Here is a 24,769-nt window from a genome sequence, read left to right as displayed (position 1 = left end):
GGTACAGTATTAGGGGACCACTAAGGTCTATATAAAGAGACTTCAGGTACAGTATTAGGGGACCACTAAGGTCTATATGTGTATTTCATGCCTTTTTCACTCACTGGACGTTCTGCTGTGTGTTCATCAGAACAAGCGCCTCGGATCGCTGAACAAGTTCAAGTCCAAGTCTCGATCGGTGTTGCTGGCGACCGACGTGGCGTCCAGAGGACTGGACATTCCTCACGTCGACTGCGTCATCAACTACGACATCCCCACTCACTCCAAGGTACCTCGGTGCCGATGTTCAGCATCGCTGCCCTGTTCCATGATTTCAGTCATCTGATTTGGTTGTAATGGATCTTTGGATGTGTCTGCCCCCGTAGGACTACATCCACAGAGTCGGACGGACAGCCAGAGCAGGGCGCTCTGGGAAATCCATCACTTTTGTCACTCAGTAAGAACCGCCTGTTTCTCACCCGTGGACACACTTTCTTTTTAATGTCTTGGAATTTGATTAGATTTATTTTATTTTAACTTTTCTGACTCATTTACTGCTAAACCATTTTTCAATTATCTATATACACGTTTATGAAACACAGACGGGAGCTCGTCTTTCACCCTTTTTTCTAATGTTTGGGTAAATTATATATAAAAAATATTTTCAAAAAGTAAATCCGTTGACTGCATGAAGCTGATATATTCTGTCATCTTAGATATGATGTGGAGCTCTTCCAGCGAATCGAAAGCCTGATTGGGAAGAAACTCCCTGCCTACCCAACCCAGGAAGAGGAAGTGATGATGTTGGTGGAGAGGGTGAGCGAGGCCCAGAGATTTGCCAGGCTGGTAAGTCATCACATTACCTCAAAAACATGGAAAACCCGGTTGTTGTCTGTAGTTTTAGTAGTAGACTCAGAAAATGACCTCAACTATGTTCACCAGCATAAAAGATACAACAGATGGGTTCTAGGGGTATAGAATATTGTAACAATATCCATGTCTGGATATTTAATAGTATAGCATTCAACAATATCAAGTTTACTTTAAGCTTCAATTTCAACACATTTGGGACATGGCAAATGACATGAGCGTGTTGACGGGGTACTAGAGTTTATCTCGTACTGCTGTGGGGGGACGTCTGGGGGGGGGGAGGTTGGGAGCAACTACTTTTAAAGAAAGATGAATGTCATATCTGGATTGTTTATTGAAGAAGTCTGACCCAAAAAATTAAGACAAGTCTATATTTTCTCAGGAAATGAAGGAGCAAGGTGAGAAAAGGAAAAGGCCCAGAGGGGGAAATGGAGACGAGGATGACACAGAACAAGCAAGCGGAGTGAGGAAGAAAGTGAGAGGAGGAGCAGGAGGAGGAAGAGGAGGCGGGGGAGGAGGAGGAGGAGGAAGAGGAGGAGGAGGAGGGATGAAGAAGAGGGGTGCAGCTGCCTGGAGGGGAGGACGCTGAAGCCTCCTACATTAACAGACTGTACATAACCATAACACATGCGTTTTCCTGCCCCTCTAGAAGATCTTTCTATTTGTAATAAAATGGCGCTGTAAGAACCAAAGCTGGTGTTTTTCGTAGCGTGATGTGTGATAGGGCTCTAGTTATGGAACACGCTTGCAGACATGCTCAGTCCGTCTTGGCAGATTTTGCACCTGAACTAGCTACTGTATATCATAATCGGCTCGTCACATGGTCAATAAGAGATTTGACATTGGACAACATCAACATACATATTACCCAGAAATCATCATTGCACATCTGTGTTCAAACAAAAAATACCAAAGAAAAGAAGAGTTTAAAATGATTACCTTTTAGTGAAAGCTGCCATTTGGATGTCATCTAAACGGGTCATTTGTGTCGAGCCAATTAATTTATTTATCAAGTGCCCTGTACTAATGTCCCCCCACCCCTTCAATTTCAGCAATAACCACATTAATTCTAGGGTGAGTTTTTCAACAATATATAAATATATGCTAGATCAACTGTAAATTCACTTTTTAAACCTGAAAAAAACCTTCCCCAGGAATCTTTGTCACTTTTTTCATCCCTTATGGGTTTGCACCCATGTGTATAGCAAATGGCATTTAAAAAAAAATTTTTTATTTACCACAAGTTCTTTGAAGGTGAGGTGTATTTCCAATACGGCAGTCTGAGTCCAACTCCAAGTCATTCACTCTGCCCAACACATTGTTGGAGGGCCACCCTGTCCATGGGCCCCCACCCCACGGGCCCCAGTGCAACCACTCTGTCTATATTTACACCCTAGGTGGGTTGTGTCAAAAATAAAGTGCTGCTGTTATGGCTTTCAGACACAAGAGGGGGGTGTTTGAGTTTACAGCAGGAGAAGGGGACTTATGGCTTAATGGATGCCCTTTGAATGACATAAAGCCACTGTCTTTAAACTTTGTAAAAAAATAAATTCCTAAATTCCTTAAGGGATTTTGTTTTTATTTAGCATGAAGACCCTGTGAGATAGACTGTTCATTACGATATTCTGCAGTGATAATGGACATATTTCTAAGCGTCTCTGTGTTGCCTTCTTTAACTGTCTGTGTCTTGCGGGCACGCAACAGTTGTAATATCGATCTTTTTTGCACTCATGTCATTGGTTTGCAAATTGGTTTCTGTCAGCCAATGATGGAGAGGGGGAGAGAGAAAGACCGCAAAAGTGAATGCCCAATTGTCTCCAGACTGCATCTAGTGGGTGTGTGCAGTGCATAGATATTTGGGGGATAGATTTCAAAAAGCGTAAACTGAAGCATAAAGTCATCCTAAAAACCTAATCAATGTGTTCATTCGAGACTTAAAGACATCACCAGCACACACGACCCACATTTCTGCTCGGGTGAATCACTCCAGAGATTGTCACAGTGGTGTATTTAACTGCATGGTCACTCTATGTGAGCACGGTCCATCGTAGGCGGGCACAGCAGCGGTCAAGTCGGCTCGGTTTAGGAGGGGCCCCAGTGTAGAGGTAGCACTGTGCCTGCTGTGGTGCATACCGAAGCCCCGATACATGCCTGCGGTTCAGTCGTGTGGAGCAGCTAGTCGCACGTACAGGGTCGCATCCGGGGGAGACATAACACGGACTGCTCGGCGAACAGAATCTCACTGCTGCTTTGCTGACTACACCAGGTGAGTTCATTATTTTTTGTTCATCGCGAGGACGGGGATGAGAGAGAGAGAGAGAGCGCGCGCGCGCGAGAGGACGGGGATGAGAGAGCGCGTGGGGAAATGTAGCCACTGTAGATAAACGGACCAGTGTCCAGGATGGAGGATGCATGGAGGTCTTCTGGAAACTTAGTTTGACTGTGACTTTGTTCATTATTTGGGTAATTAGCTCGTGAGTTAAGAACACACTTTTTTAAATGTGAGATAGCAAAGCTTGCTGACCCTTTCCCCGCTTGATAAAAGGTAATGAAACTCATAATAGAGAACAGAATATAAGTGCTAATTAGCTAAGCTGTTGCATAAGCTCCACCATCTGTATAATGCAGGTTGGCGGGTTGATATGATCTGGACGACGCGGATATGTGTCACAGTGGCTTATTCGCTTTACCGCAAGATTTCTGGACGAAAGAGGACAATTCACGACGTTATATCTGCCGTTAAGCCTACGCAGTATGCAGTATGCGCATTGCTATTGTGCAGACCCGTCCAGTGAGAAGTCGTGCTAACCACCAAACCTACACTAGCCTATAACCTGGGTTTTTAAAATGTAGTCCAGGTTTTAATTCGGGTCACCGTTCAGGGATGTGACCAAACTGGTCACACACTGAATCCCTTCCTCAGTGTTCCCTGTGCATTACTTTGTTATTACACCAGATATGAGGAGGTATTATAGGGTTGCAACTAAGATATTATTTTCATTGTCGAATAATCGGTCGATTATTTTCTCGAATTAATTGATTAGTCGTTTGGTCAATAGTTAGACTTAGACTTCTCTTTATTAATCCTTTTGGAATGGCTCCTGCAAGGAAATTGAAATAAAAATAATACAAATGTAAGTAAAAAAGAGGAGGTTATGAACTAGAAAATATTAATTTAAGAAGCTGCAGTTAGAATTTTGATATCATTTTCATAAAAAAGCGATAAACTGGTGAATCGATGATGAAAAATAGTTGGCGATCAGTTTAATTGTTGGAAACTAGTCGATTCATCTTTGCACCTCTAATATCTCTACTACATATAACGATCTGTTTGTAATGTGATTGGTCATTCAATTTTTAAATATGTGTAGTTACATAATGAAATAAGATATAAGAGTGCTCACAAAATGACATTCTCTCTCTCTGTACTGGTCACAGAGGGTAAAAGTACACATAAGTGTGTGTATTATGTTTCATATCTGGCACGTAATGTCTTAGGTGCCAATCCCAACTCCCCTGTCTGTTCTAGGTGGCCACGTTGCTCTGGTAAAACCCAGGTAAGATGTCTCATCGGAGTGGGCAAGAGGACCCAGAGCGGTACCTGTTTGTGGACCGGGCTGTGGTTTACAACCCAGCCACACAGGCTGACTGGACGGCCAAGAAGCTGGTCTGGATCCCCTCTGAGCGCCATGGCTTTGAGGCGGCCAGTATCCGGGAGGAGCGCGGCGAGGAGATGCTGTTGGAGCTGGCTGAGAACGGGAAGAAGGTAGTGATCAGCAAGGATGACATCCAGAAGATGAACCCGCCCAAGTTCAGCAAGGTGGAAGACATGGCCGAGCTCACGTGCCTGAATGAGGCGTCCGTGCTGCACAACCTGAAGGACCGCTACTACTCGGGACTCATATACGTGAGTGACAGACCTTTAAATGTGTCTGTGTTTTTGTAACAGTCTATACTTTCTACACACAAGGGAATGGTTAACTCACGGATCCCCGGGTTCTCACAGCTGTAGATTGACTTTCACTCCTAGTTGTTATTATTTAGAAATTATGGGCAGTTTTTCTGCTTGTGTGAACACTGGTCTTAACTTTTGAGCGTCTGTCTTTTACGCTCTTGTGTGACAGTGGGGACAGAGAGGACGTTGAGCTTTTAGCTATTCACACACACACACACACACACACACACACACACACACACACACACACACACACACACACACACACACAGTATGAGTGGCAGATATTTTAACCATTGCCAGACTTTTACCCCCACTGGATCTTGTCTCCCTATTGCCCCTGGGTCACCTTCCCCCCATCTCTCACCTCGGCCAAATATGGCCTCCTCCATAACACTACTGGTTTCTGTTTGTTTGTCCTGCTCTGTGCTCCTACGGGTTGGCCTCGTTTGATCCCAGAGATGGCTTGACCTCTCTCTTTTTCTCTCGCTCTCTCTCTATCTTCCATGGCATTGCCACAGTGTAAAACTAAACTAATGTTATTATGGTAAAAAATGCAGGGTCAGTGAATTATTATTTAATTTTTTAAGATTATTTTTGGGGCTTTTCTGCCTTAAATTTTTGACAGGACAGCTGTGAGAAAGGGGGAAGACATGCAGGAAATGGTCACAGGTCGGGTTCAAACCCTCAACCTCTGCGTTGAGGCATAAACCTCCCGGTACATGTGCGCCTGCTCTACCACTGAGCCAACCTGGCCATGGGGACCCTTAATTATTTATTTATTTAAAGAAAGAATCTTTCACTGTGTCGCATTTTGTTTTTTAGAAATGTAATTTAGCTTACTGTTGAATGTAATCTTCTTCAGTCATTGTCTGGTACGGCGCAGTGCATTCTGGTAGTTGTAGGTTTTTTACCTACAACTTGCGAGCGAATGTGAATGCTGTACCACAGCCACTTTTCTTGTTTTTCTTTCCTCTTGCCATGTAGCACCAATTAAAAAGCCCCACTCAACAGCCCAGCTTTATGAAAAGTCCTGATACTTCAATAATAATGTTACGCTTCTGCAGTCATCACGGCCAACGTTTGTAGTGGTCCGTTTCACTGCAGTGCCACCGTCCCCATAATCCAGTTTCACTACAGATGGGCCTGCTGTGATGCTCTAGTTGTGATCTTGACCCATTTTAGTGACATGTTTTCCAGGAATAGAATGTGGGTTGGTTATCACCTGAGACACGCTGGATCAGGGACTGCAGGCAGGGGGAAATCAACACAGACACGGACAGATATAGTCTATCCATTTGTTAATGCATTACAAGTGGACAGTATGGGCTTTTCATAAGACTTTAGGTGAAAAGGTGAGTTTCAATTTAGTCACGTAGTAAGAACAGAATGCCTGGCTAATAAGAGTGATATTATTAATATCCCATATGCCTTGAATTGACATGCCAATCCCTCTGTCCCCCCCTCTTAATTTTCTCTCTCATACCAAAGTGTCATGGTTTCGTCTTTTTCGTGGTTCACAATTGGCTTTGGAGCTTTTAAAGAGAAATTGAAAACATGTGTCTGACAGTTTGTGTTTTCTATCGGGAAGAGAATTTCCCTATTCAGCTTGCTCTTAGAAGAAGAAATCCCTTATGTTCTGAAAGCTTTTCACTGTTTTTGACTTACCCCCCCCCCCCCGCCCCCCCAGAGCTCAGCTACATCTACTGCAGACATAATAAAAGGCCTCCCCCACGCTGTGTTCTTTGTCAGCTTCCATATCTGAATCATAGTGTGATCAGCATCTGTTAGAGGCTTTTTTTAGGTTTGGTTTCACTGGCCATGCATGCTGTGCAGTCCATAGCTCACTTCCCTTTCAGATATTAAAAGGGGCTCTCCATCCCTTTGTACTTTAAACAAATAACGGGTCCAGTTGACATCTCTAGCGATGTTATATCATTTGCTTTCGTCCTCCATGGTTAACCATTTGAAAATGTAAGTGAATGTAGTGGAGTATGGCCCCCAAATTGAAATTTCAATGTCAGACTCATCACCTGCCAAACTAGATGAGTCAATGGTACTAACCCAACTATTCTATTAACCCCCTGACACAAGCGTGCATGCACACACACACACACACACACACATATTAAGCTAATTATCAACAAAAATCATACTTATTGCCACTTAAACATAGCCTGGAAATCCAGACCCAGATCTGAAAGATTAGTCTGGCATGGAGTAATGAAAGTCGCCCATCTCCAGGCAAACAGCCACATGCCGAGAGTAAAACACAACACACCTTCAACAATCTGTGTGTGTGTGTGTGTGTCGCGTTAGGTCATGGCACTTTCCTGTGGTGTCACCATGACAACAAGCCACGCTCGCCTCACGCATGAGGCGGTAGTAAATCTGCAATGGAAAAAGGAGGACGAGAACCAGCACTTTGGCACCAACTTGGTTTCAAAATTTGATTTTGGGAATTCTGTGAATCGATTTAGGGAATTCTGTGAATTGATTTTGAATCAGTAGAGCTTGAATCGATTCATTAATGTGAATAGATTTTTCGCTGTTAACCTTAACCAGCCCGGTTACCCGCTCAGATGTTTAAATAAAGGAATTCAAGTTTAAGTATTGTTATTATTCTTTTGTTCTTTTTTTGTTCTTTTTACACACCATGTTATCAACTTTGTTGTTGAATATTGTATACTTTTGTTGGAATTGGAGACTTCTAGATTTTTGGTGACATCCCAAGTTCGGTTCAGGTGAGATTGCAAATTGACCCAAATATAGGAAGCGCTTTCACTAGCCTGCAATGTCAACCTCGCACACTCATCACTGACTTATTTAAAATGTAAGGCCCTTAGTAACAATGGAAAGCACTTGATGATGATGTCTCCGTCCATGTAAAGTTACTCAGCCTGTTGAGCCACTCATTTTTTGGACAACTTGCTGCTGTCGGAGGCGGTGAATCACAGGCTAACTGCAGTGCTACACACAAGGCTACGCCACACCAGCGGGGCTACAAGCAGGTCTTTGTGTCGTTAGATAAGCCTCAGCTGTCAGAAAGCCTCAGCATTCTTCCATGGCAAAAAGACCGTCCGTCTGTCTCTTGCCGCCCACTTCAGCTCTGCTGCTGCTCAGTGTCCGTCCTGTCTTCACCATCTCGACTCTCTTTCCCACACTCCCTCTCTGTTCCAGTCCTCTTCCCGGCCTCACTGGTCCTGGACAATAAGGACATGGACTTTTTGTCTTTCTTTCTTGCATATTGACTAGGGCTGCAACTAATGATTATTTTCACTATCAATTAGTTTGCCCATTATTTCCTCAATTAATCATTTTGTCTATAAAATGTCAGAAAATATCGGAATGAAAAAAGTATTCCACAGTTTCTTTAACGTCTTTAAAGTTTGAGTTTTGTAAGATGTGAGCCAGCCAGTTGGTCTGTTGTGGCAACGCTGCTGAATATCCAGAAGTTAAAGCCGGAGCAAGAACAATCTTTGCTGAGTTTTGTTGGTGGCCATGATGTTGTGGCCCTCCCCCCAATGGGGTTCGGGAAAACTTAGATTTTCCAGCTTGCTTTGTTAGTAGTGAAGGAATTGGCTAAGGCTAACGTTAGCAATGCTAAGCCAACGTTACGACAAACGTTAGCAATTGGTTATGGCAGATCCAGAGTGGCTCTGAGCAGATTCAGTAGTTTTAAACTTTAACAGAGTACTCACCTTCAAGGAAGTTAACACTGGTCAATGGAGAGTTGCCAGACTCTCTGTACAAATGAAATGAACCAGTCTGGTAGGACCAGGCTTCAGAAAAACAGAAAAAAAAGGAAATCTTCATATTTGAGAGGCTGAAACAGCGTTTTCTGCCATTTTTGCTGATTGACTATTCAACTAATTGCTACAGCAACGTAGCAAATTTTTTTAACTGCTAGATGTACGCATACTTGTCCGATTTTCTACTCAAAACGCTGGATCTGCTTCAGGGCAACAGGTAAATCAGCATTGAAAGTATCATTTAAAAACACATATGCACAGCCACACTGATTCTGATTTCCCTGTGGAGAGAGGTTATTTACATGTTTGAATCAAAGCCACATGTGGTCTCTCTTTCCGCAGGACATTGGCAGGACCCTGATGTAACCTTTGACATTCTGTTTGCTTTTCTTGTCACCTTGATTCTGACAGACACAAGCATGAATTCCTGAGTATGAATAATAGAAAGCCCCTGATTCATACTGCATTTAAAGAACAGCAGTATTGGTTTGAATGGCCCACCCTACTGTAAAAATTCAGTGAGCAAGAATTTCCAACTTATTTAAGCTGTAAAAAAAGCAGTTGTCCCGCTGCTGTCGGTGTGATATAATACCATGTGTCCCAGTGTATATAAAACCCCGTCTGAGGTATTCGGAAAACGTTGGTTATGAAATCACCAGAGCAAAGTTCTGTCAAGGGAATGGTCAAGGTCTCCTCACCACAGATCGATGGCACTGAGGCTGCCTCTGCACCCAGAGTACCCTCTCTGGCCTCTGCAGTGGAGAAGGGGCCTATCCACGTGGGCACGCTGCCTGACTGATCAGAGATGGCAGATGGGGTCGGCTGTTGTGTCTGCTGTTGCCTGTGTGTTGCTCAGCTGTTACTAGGCCACACCATCCCCTCCCCTGGATCTGATTTCACAGTGGAAATATCACCTTCTCTTTCCTTGCGGCGTGTCAGGCGCTGTTGCGCTGGCCGTATGCTCTCTGCTAGCTGCCAGCAGTAGTATTCAATGTCCTTTATTGAGCACGATTTGTCACAATAATTCTCAGAGGGGAAGCAGCAATTGCAACAATTATGCAACAAGTACTCTTTTCCTGGTGAGGAAAATATCTATTTGCGATTAATTTGACTGATATTGCGATATTATTTACGATTTTGGAGGGTAATGATCAATTTTGTATCATTATTTTCATAGGAAAGAAACAAAAAATAAAAATGGTTGAAGTGTGATTTATGCGATGATTTGAGTTTTTGCAGGAGTTGTCTGTAGGTTTCGATTTGAGGGCTGGGATGCCTCTGCTGAGCGTACGTCTAAAACTAAATTCAGAATGGTTTGACAGTAACTTTGCCTTTAACAAATATTGTGGCCCCCCTGCAATTCGGACATTGCGGTAATCCAAATTGCGATTTCGATAAAATTGTGAATTGTGCAGCCCTAATTTTCACTCAATTGGTCCCAGAGATTGGGCAATAAAAAAAGTCTAACTTATACAGATTTAAACTTAGATGAAAGCCACAGTCAAATTCATCCACTGTTGTTATTCATAGAGATCAGATAATGTTTCCCAAGCAATGAAAATAAATGAAGTGACCTTACACCGCTCCACCATTTCAACTCTAGTGACTGCTTGTTCAGTGCTCTGTGCATGTTTATGCATCCTAGTCATGCACATAGAGACATGATGCAGCAAATTACAACGTCCCCCTTGAACCCTCTAGCTGCCTGGGACAGTCCAGGTGCTTTTGCAGCCTTTCCCAGTTGCAGAAGAAAGAGAACAGAACACATTATTATTGCAGCTCCAGTTTCTAGATAAAGGGGATATACATTTTTCATTATCCTGGAAAAGAAAAGGAGAGTAGACAGTTAGAATTCCAGCAGGCCCGCTCTCTCTCTCTTCCCCTCTCTCTCTTTCTTTCTCTCTTTCTCTATCTCTATCTCTCTGAATTCTCTCCTGCCTTCAGGTTGGGAGCAATTTACAGAAAGGCAGAGAACACGATTCACTGTTAGTTGCTTCTGGATTGTATTGGACCTGAGGGAGCTCTGTCAGCTGGATCATTGCTGCACTCTTCATTTCAGTCTGCCTCCTTCCCATCCTTCCTTTTTTCTACCCCTTCCTGCTTTTCTACTGTATCAGCGCTACAGAGCATCAGTTGCCCAGGGCTGACTGAGTCTCCTACCTGAGCTGTTATGTAACGGTTGCAGTATGCCGTCTGCTCTCTGGGGCATCTTTGTGAACCTATGGCTGCCGAGCAACTCGGCCTTGGCTGTAGTTTTAATTAGGAAGCAGATGTCTGATGCTTTGATACATGGGTGTCAGTTTGGTTTGAAATGTGCTGGGGACAGAGACGCATTTGGAAGTGCATTTCCAGAAGTACTGGGTACAATGACACATTCATTTTTTTCCTCTCTCGCACAGGTTATGTTTTGTAGCTTACCGTTGTTACTAATAAATGAAAATGAATAAAAACGTGGTTTAATTTACCTAAACAATGATCAATCTTCACCAATATTCTCTCTCATATTGCTCCTCATAACCACTGAAAACTGTCAAACAATCTAACCCAAAGTGTTATTGTGGACGTTGTCTGACATTAAAGGTCCCATGGCATGAAAATTTCACTTTATAAGGTTTTTTAGTGTGAGTTCCCCCAGCCTGCCTATGGTCCCCCGGTGGCTAGAAATGTTGATAGGTGTAAACCGAGCCCTGGGTATCCTGCTCAGCCTTTGAGAAAATGAAAGCTCCGATGGGCAGAACTGGAATCTTGCCCTTATGCTACGCCTATGCTTTGATATGTTTAGGACATTTTGCCATTTTTTGGCAGCGGGTGTAAGGCTGCGTCACTCAAGGCGCCAGTCAGCCTTCAGACTGCAAAAACCTCTTTTCATTCATTTTGACTTAGGACTGTTGGAATTGATTTCGGAAGTTGATTATTAGTCAAATCAATACTGTTCAAATGCGTTATTTATTAAAATTGTGTTGGCTAACGTTAGCTAATCTCGTCCTTCTGAGTAAAACAAGACGTTGTGAGATCTCCAGGTATGGAGCTACGTTGTCTATGTTGTCATTAATTAGCTTGTTCTTGTTTCCTAACTGCGATGCAAGTTATAGGAGCTCAGCTGGGAGCTTCATGTAGACAGCCATTATTAATGTTAATGTGCGTTCATGTGCACCTGGTTAAACTACTGGTGCTTTAAATTGCACTTTGTTAACTTTTTTACAAACTTAAACTGTTGTTGTAATTACCCTTCTGCTGTCTAGTGGCTCTTATTGTGGCTTTGCCGTGACTGATGAAAGACATTTTTTAAATGAAAAGTTTAATCCAATCGTGACCTTAAAATCGAAAGAGAAATTGAATCGTGGATTTGGAGAATCGTGACATCCCTTGTAGGTAGAGATGGGCATTTGCCTAATCCCCTAGGATAAGCCTAACATGAAAGTCATATAACTGGTAAGCAGCTCTGTGTCAGCTATAGAGGGAATGCAAAGCCCCCATAGCATCTGCAGAATGAGACAGAGACATGGCCCCACAAGGGCCTCTCACTCATTCCTGGCTGCCTCCTGTTGGAGTCAGCCCACAGCAAAGCCGAGTAGGGTTCATAACGCACACGCACACACACACACACACACACACACACACACACACACACACACACACGCACACGCACGCTCTTTGGAAAAAATCTCCGGGCTAATTACTCGACCGAATGCAACACTGCAAGTCAGATAGTAGGCTTGCAGTGAAAGCTATTTGCTGCAACATAAGTGAATATAATATTCATACTCTCTTTGTTCACTTTGTTCAGTGCAGTGTTTGATTTAAACACTCGTAACAGAGCACCACTCTTATGTCAGAGCCCCCAGACTTTGGAACACTCTGCCTATTGAAATCACCACACACCACATCTTTAGTGTCTTTAAAGCCCTTTTTTAAAGTTTATTTTATAGGAAAGTGTTCATGAATATTTAATATGTTGTTGGGTTTATTGTCCCCCAACCAGCCTTGCCCATTATATTTTTTTCCGTGGGTGTTTTATGATACCTCTGTTTTTTGGATTTTCTTTCATTGTTGTTTCATTATATTATAAAAAGACCAAGGATATCCTTGGTATCCTTGGTCTTTTTTTGTTTTTTTAACTTTATTTCTTCAGCAAAAGGGCTGTAGAAATAAAGTTTATCATTATTATATTATTTCAAGGACTCTCAGGGGATTTGTCGCTGCACAAGAGACAAGAGTCTGCTCAGTGTTTCATGTGATCTGTCTGTCTCTCCATCCGTCTGCCCTGTGTCTATCACGGTGTTGCATGCCCTGCTGTGATGATGTAAGCTCCTAAAAAGTATTTAATGACAGGTCTCGCTGTACTGATAGAATGCAGGCTCGATGATCAGACAGCTAGAAACATGCATGCTCATTGTAGTGTTTTCTCTTTATATCCACTTCACATTCTGGCTAGAGAGAATGTGTCTTTCAAGCAGGATATGAAAAATAACAATGGCATATTTCAGATGTTTTTTTAAATTTCTTGAATATGAAGGGATTCTGTTTTTAGAGTGTAACTTGCCAATATGAAACCTAGGGTCTTTTTGCTAATGTACCCGAGTCAAACCTTTGTGAAAAGCATAATTAGGACGGAAGCACCACTTTTAAGATTTATCGTGTTTTTGTTATTCGGTCAAATGGCCTTTTGAACGGGAGAGCTAGAGGCAGGACTATGATCGCATCAAAAATACGGGAAATCTTAAAAGTGGTGCTTCCGTCCCAGTTATGCTTTTAAATGAAAGTTTGACTCGGGTACATTTACAAAAAGCCCTGGGTACATTTTGTTTCGTACTGTTTATTGATTTTGCATGTTTGTGTGTTTTGGATGTTTAATTACAGACGTATTCTGGCCTGTTCTGTGTGGTCATCAACCCCTACAAGAACCTGCCCATCTATTCAGAGAACATCATTGAGATGTACAGAGGGAAGAAGAGGCACGAGATGCCTCCACACATCTACGCCATCTCTGAGTCAGCATACCGCTGCATGCTTCAAGGTATGACAAACAGTTTTTCCTCAAACGTACTTTGATCTATGTTTTTTAATTTATAAAGCACCACATGATTATTATTGGTCTTAATAGCCAGGTTCATGATATTCTCATTTGTCAGAATTCTGACTTTAAAAAAAAAAAAGTCTACAACAATTTCTTTTTAAATTTTTAAAGTTAGAAATCTAACTTAATCTCAAATTTATTTTTAAATTTAAAAAGAAACAGTGACAGAATTCTGAGATTAAATTCATTAAGCCTTTAATTTGTGGAAATTCAAATTTACACTCCGCGTACACACTTTGTTAGTAATCACACACAGGCCTGAACTACACACACACGTGCTCAGGACCTAAACATGCACTAATGGAGAAATGTCCGAGCGAGTGGGCTGCCAGCTGAACCAGCACACTGACTTGCTCAAGAGCAGCTGGCAGTGCCCAGGAGGTGAAGTGGCATCTCTCCAGCCACCAATCCACGCTCCGTACTTGTTGGTCCATTTGGGGACTTGAACCAGTGACCCTCCGGTTCCCAACCCATCTCCCTACTGACTGAGCTACTGCCACCCGGCAGTTTAAACTCAGAACTCAATATATTTTTTTTAACATGTTGCCCTAATCCTCTTCCGTAGTTTCACAATGAAACTTGTATAATTATTAAGTCATTGCTGTTTGTCCTGCTCATTGGCAGGGAGTTTAGCTCACTTTGCTGGCAGCAGGGGGTTTGGCTGCATAGCCCAGGGGATTAATGTGTGTAAAGTGTGTGAAAGGTCACAAGGTCAAGGAGGATGTGACATTATTGTTCATGCCTGACAGGGTTGTGACCATGGATGTATTATAAGACCTCGATGCTACATTAATGGCCGAGCCACGTGTAACAGCAGGCGGCGCTAATCTGATCTCTATTTTAACCATATTTTGTTTACCAAAACTTGTGTCTGAAAACATTTTAAGCGAGAAATAGGCCATGCAGCTGCTGAATTTGTCTTCATTTCAGATCGACAAAGGTCAGTTTAAAAGATTTTTGTCCGATTTTGAGAGACTCTAGTCACGCTCATCCCGCTCCTCGTTTACGGGGTTTGCACTCCACCAATTAGATTGGTCATCTGAGTCCAACTGCCGGCAGTACCCGCCTCCCAACCGAGCATGCCAGGTCGGCCAAAATGAAGGCCGACAGCCCCCCCCCCCTTAGAGGTTTTTAGTAATTCTATGTTCTTAAGTTTTTTCTTGCTATTATTGCGTTTGTGTTTTTATTTGTGTTACTTTATGACTCCTTTTGCTTTGATTTTACTTGTTGTGCCGTCCACTTCAATTTATACAGCACTTTGGTCAACTCTGGTTGTTTTAAACGTGCTATATAAATAAACTGGACTTTTTTTGTAATGGCATGAGGCCGGTGCATGACACCATTCGTTAATACTGTACACAAAGGACAAAGGATTTATGATTAAAGTTGCATTGTTCATACGTTGCTTCTTTTCAATATAACTAGCAAGTATGGTATGCTCATGTTTTTTTAAAATGTTTTTCTTTTCCAGATCTACATTCATGTTTTGTGTTTGCTCACAAAAAAACAAACATTATATGCGGGAAAGAAACTCTTAAAAGCTTTGTTTGTTTCGCATAGACTATATACTATATTATCCTTGTGGATTAGTTATAATTTATTAGGATGGTCTATGTTTGGTTCCTGCAGTGTATCAGCCGTAATACTGCCAGCAGAGGTGGACAACAGCTTCTCTCTGTTTTTTCAGATAAGAGTAACATGTTCTATAAACTCCCAATAGTGTGGGTGGTGAGAGCTGATGCCCTGTGGGAAAGGGGTTTATAAAGAAAGAGATGAGGAGGCAAAGAGAGAAGGCAGCGTCCACCACTGTCAGTCTTCAGTTTGTCATTAACTGTGGCTGCTGCACTGAACACGTAGAGTTGTCTTCATCCTGCACACACACTGCTGAGCTGGTCCGTGTCCTGCAGCTGTTGGAGCTTGTTTGCAGTTTACATTATAAGCTCACGTAGGGCAGTAACAATTCCAAATGTTACTGTACAATTTAGTTGACAAATTTAAAAATATATCTTTTTGTATTCCTTTTTTTATTTTTATTATAGTTTTGAATGAATCCCAGGGTGGATCTTTAGTTTATATCACGCTTATGTTACCCAGATAATGTATCCCAAATACACAGCCTATGAAGTAAACCACGCCTCTTTATTATCATAAAACCATTGCATTTTTTTGCTGACAGTTACCTTCAACAGCCATACTCTTTAGGACCTTAGCTAATGTTAGCAATTCAATGCGGTTAAACAAAATTGCGATTAGACATTATGTAATAATTGTTACAGGCCTAAGGCCAAGTCTGTTCATCCACCCTGATGAAGGCAAGATATCCTAAAACGTTTGAGGGGAATAAAGTATACGGTAGAAGGGTTGTAGAACTTACACTAGTGTGCACTAGAGCCGCAACGATTAATCGATTTTGATAATTTATAAATCGGCCTGAGACAATTTTTAAGAAAAGAAGTAACAAATTATCTGATTCTAGGTTCTTAAATGTGAATGTTTTGTTGTATCTATACTCCTCTGTGACGGTTAACTGAATATCTTTGAGTTGTGGACAAAACAAGACATTTGAGGATGTCATCTCGGGGCTCGGGAAACACTGAACATGTTTTACAATTTTCTGACATTTTATAGACCAACCAACTAATGGAATAACCGAGAAAATAATCATCCATCACCAACCCTAGTCTGCCCCTCGCTGTGTGTGCAATATCAAGATGAACATGTTTACAAGTAAAGACCTACAAGAAATAGGACTTTGGCTCCGACTAGTTGTTTTTGAAGACGAACTGCTGTGATAAGCAGAACCTTGATCCCAGTCTATCAGTGTTTAGACAGCCTTAGCCTCTCTGCTGTGTGCCATCACTGTCAAACGGTGAAACAACACCATTACTTTCTCACTTCTTTTTTTCCCTGAATGTTGTTTTCCATCTAAATGATTTGATTCTCTAAATAGCCCGTTTGCCAACGTTCCCCTTGGCTTTTAGTTTCTATTCGTCCCAACGTCCTTCAGTCTTGATGTGACATTTTCTCAGGTTGTCTCGTTGGCCTCTGCAGCTGTGAAGCTCCAGGGTTTGTGTGTCTGACTGATGTGCTGGAGGCTCCGAGTCATGACATGCCCTCAGGTTGTGTTCTGGGATCCGATGTCAGCTGGCTGGGTCTCCACACAGCTGAGACTTTGACTGGAGGACCAGAGCGTGGACCACATGTTACATAGTACATAGATTTTCAGTGTGTCTCATCTGAAGATAAGAGCCCAACATTTCTTGGAAACTATATTTGTTAAGTATCATATGGTTTATGATTTTGCAATTATTTTAATTGCAAGTAAAGTCTTATTTTGTCTTGTGTAGTGAATGAAAAAAAAGGTTAAAATGTAAAAAGTGATAAGGGAAATTTTCCAGTTCAAGTTGTTTTCACTGTATTTTTAACAACATACTGACCAAAATATTCATGATTATGGTATTTTCCATAATCAAGCAGCCCAAATATGGTGCTAATGTTGCCCAAACCGTCTTAAAGCTGTCCTAAATCATCCAAGTTACGCCCCTGTCAAGCTGTGTCTGGCTGGTACTCTTTGCCTTCGCATCCTTGTGATTGGGTGCTATGCGGAATTGCGTCATTTTATCTACTGCAGTGCTGGGTCTAGGTCCCACCCTCTTTGAACTTTATTGTGCGTTCTTGTGTTTAAGTGTATTTTCATGGTGCTTTTATTTTTATTATAACATTGTTTAGCCGCTAACACATTGTGGCAACACCATGAGGAGTTCTCCCTGTCCCTCCCATGCCTGGCTGTGATCACAGACAGGTTTGTTCAGAGAAAGACTCTGAATGCTAAAATCAGGGGACAATAATCCACAGTAACATGGAGAGGTTTCTGTTCAGATATATGCACACAGACTTGTACCAGTCTTGCCCGACAAAGGTTTGCCAACAACATATCGTTTGGACATCTCATGTGTTTTGGACAACTTCACATTAATTTCCCCTCCTTCTCAAATCACTAAATCTAGCTTCACTCAGAACCACAAACATACAAAGAATCTTACACACACACTTCTTCCACCCTATTATCACCATTAAAGGTGGTAGTCTGGATATAGGACACCTCTCTTGTGCCACCATTCTTTTCCCTGGCCCCCTTTTCCCTGTTGGACTCCTGTCCCTCACAAGGGGGGGAATGAGGTCACCACTGTCCAAGCTTTCCATATCATGCTGTGCTAAATTCCACAAGCTGAGTCACCGTCAAGTTGTCGCAGTAGTCCGAGCAGCCCTGACCATGGGCGTGTCACCATGGGGATCTGTGTGTATCGTGGTGTGTGCGACCAAAATAACCCTATCCTGGGATCTAGAGGTGTCACTTGGTGGGGTTTTAGGCAGAAGCAAGGAGGGACTGTGTGTGTAATGGACTGAATCTCCTTTAGTTTGTTTAGCACTGTTGCAGTCAATACCAAGATAAAAAGTGGAAAACCAAAGGCACTCCTCAAATTGATCTGAAAGATCCACCTTCCCATAAAAACACCCACAGATAACAAATTAAGCATCTTATTCATTTACCTCTTTTACTGACATAAGGTTATCATGAGAAATGCCTCAATGAATTAATCAAAAGGTACTTGTGGTGTAGAAATAGAATCCTGAGTTGTGTTTATCTGAGACAGAGACAAGACCGTTTAAAATGCAGTCGGTCCCGAGACCCCTTCTGGAGTACTACAACACTGCTGTTTACTGGGGATAATGTCCTGTTCAGGCTTTGTTTTTTAACTCTCCAAAGCGGTTGCTAACTATTTAGGATCTCCTACCATTTTTTGTTGCTTTCTTTCTTCTCTCAGAGAGTAGAGAAGCTGGCCTCTCTATGTCCACCCTTTTCTTTGCTTTCCTTCCTAGTTTGTTTAGTCTCCTCAGATTCTCTTTTTCCTTCTTTTCAACCTGAATGTTCGGGCTTGGAAGACACTGAAGAGGACAATTACCCAAATTGGTTGCTTTTTACTTTACATGACACATACAAACTGCTGTGGAAGCTCAGTTTGCTTTGTTCTTTCCTTCTCCTACTTTGATCAGGAAACACAGGAGGACAAATGTGAGGAATGTCCACCTTCTCATCACTCCTCCATGTCAGGATACAGCCAGAGTTGCCATGGTTAAGCTTCTGTTTAACTGACAACAGTGGGTCCTCATTTTCTCTTATTTCACCCCTCAACCAGCTAGACCACAAAGCTTTAGTTCCTCGCAGATGTCCAGATTCCCTGCGTCTGTGTGTATGCGTTTTTGTTAATCTAACCAGTTTTTTTTTCATTTATTCAACCCCCCCATTAGTTAGATGTCTGTTTCTGGCTCATGCTGTTGTTTCTTAGTAAACTGATTAGGCAGATTTACACTCAGGTGGCACAGTTGTGTTGCTGTATCTGAGCTTACTCAAGAAACCACTGGGCCTCTTCAGGGCTGGTCATTATATTCTGAGCTGAATGCCACAGATAGCTTCGCACATACCACATGTACTCTATAGCAGCAGAGCTCTCCTCAAAAGCTTCAACCACAACAAACATTATGCGTATGCGTGTAGACTTTTCCAATAGGCAAGGCAACATTTAATTGACATTATTTGGTTTGCAGCTTGGCAAAGATACATTGGAAAAGCCCATACTACAGTGGGATTTCTTTAGATTAGTGCCGAGTCTTGCAACCCCACCCTATGGTCAAGGTTTCAACAACACAGATGGCACTGTAGGCACAACATGTTGAAAAATGTCTGAATAAAGACAAAGCTAAGCCACTCATTTTTCACAGAAGGGTGAGGTGTGACATGTGGATAGCATTGTTTTCTGACATTGTTGCTTTAGCGCTGTTCATTTCAGGTTTGTGGTTGTTAAAAGTGTGAGAAGAATTAATGTAAGTCCCCGTTCATGCACATTATACACTAATTTGCACTTGGCATCAACGTGTGACCTAAAAAGAAGTGCATTTTAACGCAAAATGTAAACGCACACAGAACACATTTTGATTGGAATGTGATTGGATCGGCCAGACCACATCTGAAGGTGGTCTTGCGTGCGCTGTGATCGGATCCCAGCCAGCAATCTGTAGTCTGTACTGTTTGACCACATGCTTGAAAATGGGCTAAATAGTGGGTTATGAACAGGAATAGGAGCCACATTTGGATTTAATTGTTCCAGTGTGTGCAGGCTGGCCTCCCCTCAATACACTGGCACCTTTAACTGGTCAATGCTGTCGCACTGTTTCCTCTAACATTACCCAACCACTTTGGGCACCGTCTATGCCAAATTAATACAAAATCAGTGTGAGCATGTGAGTTATAATGTTAAACGGAAGCATTTTGTGTTGATATACTTATGGGGTGCAAACTGCATTTGCTCCACAGAAACTTCCTTGTTGTGGATATCATCAAACAAGACCTGTAGGTGCAGTTAATACACAGCGTTTTTTTAATGGCATTCATTTAACCCTTTCGGATAATACTCTTAGAGAGACCTTAGACTAAGAATAAGGGAGAGACATATTTACCTTTTTTTTCTTCAGAAGAGCCAAGCACTGTCAGTCAGACTGTGATAAAGTTTGTCACAAAGCAGTAAAACCTACAGCAAAAATAGAGTTCAATGGTTGTAAATGACTACAATTTTCACAACTCTGCAGATAGTCACACACTGTATTTGTGTCCAGTACCCATCATGCATCCTGCCTTATATGAACTACAGATATTCCTACTGTAGATACAAAATGTATCCACCAGAGCAAGAAGGGGATTTATGAGGTAACAGTCAGAGAAGAGGAACAGTCAGGGAAGAGGAATATGTCTTGGAATACAGAAACAAGACAGACAACAATTCTGGGATAGACGAGAGGAGGAGGAGGAGGAGGAGAAGAGAGAGAGAGAGAGAGAAAGAAAGAGAGGAGGAAATGTTGAAGGCCATAAATTGAAGGGGATAGTGGGGGGAAAGGGCTAAGCTATGATAAAGGAGGGCGGACACCTACAGACACAATCAACAGGATTAGTAGTAGAGATTCATGAATAAAGAAGACAGAGTAGGGCGGAACGAGGGAGTCAGGCAAAAGCAAGATGGGGAAGAAGGGACAGAGTTATGGGGGGGGAGCAGAGGGTGCAGGGGAAAGGCAAAGAGGGCGACCAACATTGTGCCACACAATGGGGGCTTTGTGCAGACTGAAGGGGGCTGGGACCAGGGTGCAGTGTGTGTGTGTGTGTGTGTGTAGATGGGGAGGCCTGGAACTACAGAGCTCTTCCCTGGGAAATGAGGCCTCTTGTTGGGACAGTGAAGGCTGGTGAAGGGCACACCCAGGGAGCGAGTGAGTGACAAGACAGGTGTGGAGGGTGAGAGTGTGTGTTTGTGTGTGTGTGTGTGTGTGTGTTTTCAAGAGATGATTTTCAACCAAATGGGTGAAGCCTGTTAAAACATGCTTGCATGAGTGTACTGCAAACACACTCTTGTCTTACACGCATGCGGGCAGATGTGCCTTTAACGGCAGACAGCTGGGGAGTTGAAGCAGGATAAAGTCATATTTCTGTTAGGGGGGGTCACACATCGGCTTTGTTCCTCCCCACATGTTCACGCAGATATTTTTCCTACCTAACTTGGACAGGCCCACAATTGGGAAAGCTGTCGTGGGTCAGTATTCTTGCATATGTATGTGACTATTTTTATAGAAAGAACATGGGATCTTAAATGAAGGAATTTATTATTTTATATTTAAAGTGCTTTTTATTGTCAGTTGACACATTTTAAGATACAGGTTGATGTATTTCAAAGGCTTGGCTGAAATCACAGAAGTATGAATGTTTAGAGAACTAAATCACCTAGCACTTTTGCATCCTAGTATTGTATTTATTTCAAGACCTAATTAATTTTGTTTGATTTTAATTTATACTCTTTATTGATCCCCTATGGGGAAATTACAATTTACACTCTGTTATTACACACAGGCCTGAAATACACACACATGTGCTAATGGAGAGATGTCAGAGTGAGCTGGCTGCTATTTCTGAACAGGCGCCCTGAGTGGTTGAGGGCGGTTCAGTGCCTTGTTCAAGAGCACCTTGGCAGTGCCCTAGAGGTAAACTGGCATCTCTCCAGCTACCAGTCCACACTCCGTACTTTGGTCCGTATGGGGACTTAAACCAGCAACCAGTATATAAGCTAATTAATTTTACTTTGAGTGTGTTTAGGGCAGCAATTAATGATTATTTTTTATTGTTGATTAATCTGTAGATTATTTTCTCAATAAAGTGTTTCCCTAAGCCCAAGATTGCGTGTTCAAATGTCTTGTTTTGTCCACAACCTCAAAGATATTCAGTTTACTGTCACAGAGCAGTGAAGAAGCTTGGAATCCGATCATTTCTACTTCTTTTCAAACTGATTAATCTATAGTCAACACTCTTAGCTGCCGTAGGCGTGCGTCTGTGTGATTGTCTGAGACGGTCGAGAGAGGTTGTGGTGAGATGATTTAAGGAAGAGAGTCTCTGTCATGTACAAACCTCGTTCTTGGATAGTGTTGTCATGAGAGACATAGCATTGATGCCAGAAGCCTCAGCATGACGGATAGGGTTACCTGAGTGATGCTGTCACTGCCCCCTCACTGACACCCACACTCCAACTTACTGCAGGCCGTGGACAAAAGCAGCTAGCCGCACAGCTGTGTGTCGGACTGACTGCTTGGCTGCCTGATCCACACGGTCACTCTGTTCAATGAGCTACTGATGACATATGTGTATTTATTAATCTCTTAACTGACACATTCAGAAAAGTTTGGCGCTTATACAAGAGTGCAAATCATATTACTTTTTATGCCTAGAAGTGGACAGAGGCATTATGTTTTTGGCTGGCCGGTCTGAACACATGTCCGTACGTACATCTGTCCCATTCTAGTCAACGTGATTTGTAAGACCCCCTGGAGCAGGGCTAGGTGAAATGGAGAAAATCAGATATCACAGTATTTATTTTTGGATTAACAATTTTTATTTTGTCACCACCACCAACACCACCCACCCAGACAAATATCGAGAACAGATGACCCTGTAACTACAACATTGTTATGGCGCAGGAAGGAGGACCCAAATGCAGAGTGGAAGGGAACATCAACAAAGGCTTTATTGACAAAGTCCAAAAACACAAGGAGCAAAGGGTGGAGTCCAAAAAACACTCCACAGCCAAACACAGGAACAGGAGAAGGTGAGCAGCACAGGGAAAAATGCGCGGGGAAAAACTCACAGGGAATAACAGGGCTGCAGGCAGGAAGACGAGGAACACAGGTAGGCAGGCGGGCAGGTGAAGAAGAAGGCACGACTAGAAAAACAAACAGGTAAGCACACGGGGAGACGGCAAGGCTGACAGCTCACAGGACGACGGCAAACAGGCAAACAAAACTGGAATGATCCAACAAGAGACAAAGGAAACACTGGGGTTAAATACAGGAGGTAATGAGGTAACAGGGAACAGGTGAGACATCAGGTGAATCACATTAGGGCGGGGCCGAACAATCAGACAAACAAAGTGAAGCTAGACAAGACTAGACACGACAAGACAGGAAGCTGGCTATCACAATAACAGGAAGTAGAACAAACAGACACTTACCGGGAATCACAAGACAGAGAACCACACAGGACCGGGGAGAAAACCAAGAAACAAACACAAGGAAGCAAGACGGGAAAAATTACCCCCATAAAGAACCCCAAACCACAACAAACATTCCACACCATTCAACAAAATAGTAACAAAATAGACGATTAACCATAAACCAAATAAACACATGTATAAATGACATCACCGTAAGCCCATCATACACGTCTCTCCCCAGCACAAAGCATCTTGGGGGCCCTCCAGAAAGTTCATGTACTTTCCCCATTTTTTAGGATAGACATCAAATCTGGAAAGCTGTTTCTATGACATTTTTTCAAACATCACCACCACCCTAGCAATCTCACAAGCCCAGTCCAGGGTTGACGGCACCCCTTCGTTCTTCCATCCTCTTCAAATAATCTGTCTGGCTATCGTTAAACTAATCTGGACCCAGCTTTTAATGTGTTTATCCATCCCGCTTAGGATCGACCCGTCTCACTGAACAAATAACCATGGGTTGAATGGAACCTGGGTCTCTGCAATCTGATATACATTATAATGTATCCCGGTCCAATATTCCTGGACCTTGTCCCAGGACCATCACGATATTCTTGACCAAATACCTCAATGTCCATGTTCCAGCAATATTGTATGGGTTGGCATGTGGTGCATTAACAAATTATCTTCACAAATAGATAATGATGTGCATCAGTAATACTGCTTATAATGACTAAGTGGCTAAAGGCACAAAAAATAGAACAGCTAGAACAGTCTGGGAAGTTCAGAAAATTACATCACTTTACAGTAATGCAGCCTTTAAAACCAGGAAAAGACAACACTTTTGCCACTTATGATATTACAATATCCAAAATCTAAGATGATATCTAGTCTCCTATCACGATATCGATATAATATTGATATATTGCCCAGCCCTAGCCTGAAGGTAATCTCTTCTAATATAACACAAATGTCCACTTGGACTCAAGGATGAACTGATTTAAATTTGGAAGGTCAAAGGTTGCTGTGACCTCACAAAACACATTTTTGGCCAAAACTCCAGAATTCCTACGCTAATTTTGGCATCACTTCACACATATGTCTATTTAGATAAAGTTATGAGGTGATGACATGTTTTATCCAAAAAGTCAACGTCATGGTGGCATCATGATGCTTTTCTGGCCATTATTTACCGCCATAACTCAGGAACAGAAGGGGAGATTGTGACCATATTTTACATTTGGTCAGATACTGATCAGAGTGACCCTTATCTTGAAACTGTTGGAATTGTATTTATCATCTGTGCTGCCGGGTTGAAAATGTGTGTGAATCATCCATTTTTCACTGGAAAAATACACTTTTTAATAAATGCTTCAAAGTCTTCTCTACATACTGTGTATTACATGAGTCTGGACAAGAGCAAGATCTGATTGTTTTCAGACTAATCTGTCGGTTATTTCTTGAGTAAACGATTAGTTGTTGTGGAACAATGTTGATCAATTTTCCAAGGCCCAAGATGACGTCCTCAGATGTCTTGTTTTGCCCACAACTTAAAGAT

General features: G+C 42.3%; 2 protein-coding genes across 6 annotated transcripts in view; both read left to right on the top strand.

Moving 5' to 3' along the window:
- ddx47 (DEAD (Asp-Glu-Ala-Asp) box polypeptide 47) overlaps nucleotides 1-1,533 on the top strand; it is a 6,207-nt gene extending 4,674 nt beyond the window's left edge. Inside the window, exons 9-12 of the mRNA XM_034893897.1 lie at nucleotides 131-268; nucleotides 366-436; nucleotides 696-825; nucleotides 1,232-1,533. Coding sequence (XP_034749788.1) covers nucleotides 131-268; nucleotides 366-436; nucleotides 696-825; nucleotides 1,232-1,438 — 546 coding nt within the window. The 3' untranslated portion in view covers nucleotides 1,439-1,533. The remainder of the gene's footprint in view (nucleotides 1-130; nucleotides 269-365; nucleotides 437-695; nucleotides 826-1,231) is intronic.
- Nucleotides 1,534-2,855: 1,322 nt separating this feature from the next.
- The window catches only part of LOC117957827 (myosin-10), a 73,499-nt gene continuing 51,585 nt past the window's right edge, over nucleotides 2,856-24,769 (top strand). For 2 of the 5 annotated variants that reach the window (XM_034893888.1, XM_034893887.1), the window contains exons 1-2: nucleotides 4,412-4,756; nucleotides 13,417-13,573. In XM_034893888.1, the coding sequence (XP_034749779.1) occupies nucleotides 4,412-4,756; nucleotides 13,417-13,573 (502 nt within the window). Of the gene's footprint in view, nucleotides 3,116-3,229; nucleotides 3,313-4,378; nucleotides 4,757-13,416; nucleotides 13,574-24,769 lie in introns of those variants that run through there. The other 3 variants (XM_034893886.1, XM_034893884.1, XM_034893885.1) reach the window with 3 other exon arrangements.

Source organism: Etheostoma cragini, chromosome 15, assembly GCF_013103735.1.
Source record: "Etheostoma cragini isolate CJK2018 chromosome 15, CSU_Ecrag_1.0, whole genome shotgun sequence".
NCBI lineage: Eukaryota > Metazoa > Chordata > Actinopteri > Perciformes > Percidae > Etheostoma > Etheostoma cragini.
The sequence above is the reverse complement of the archived record's forward strand: the minus strand, read 5'-3'. Positions and strand labels throughout refer to the sequence as shown.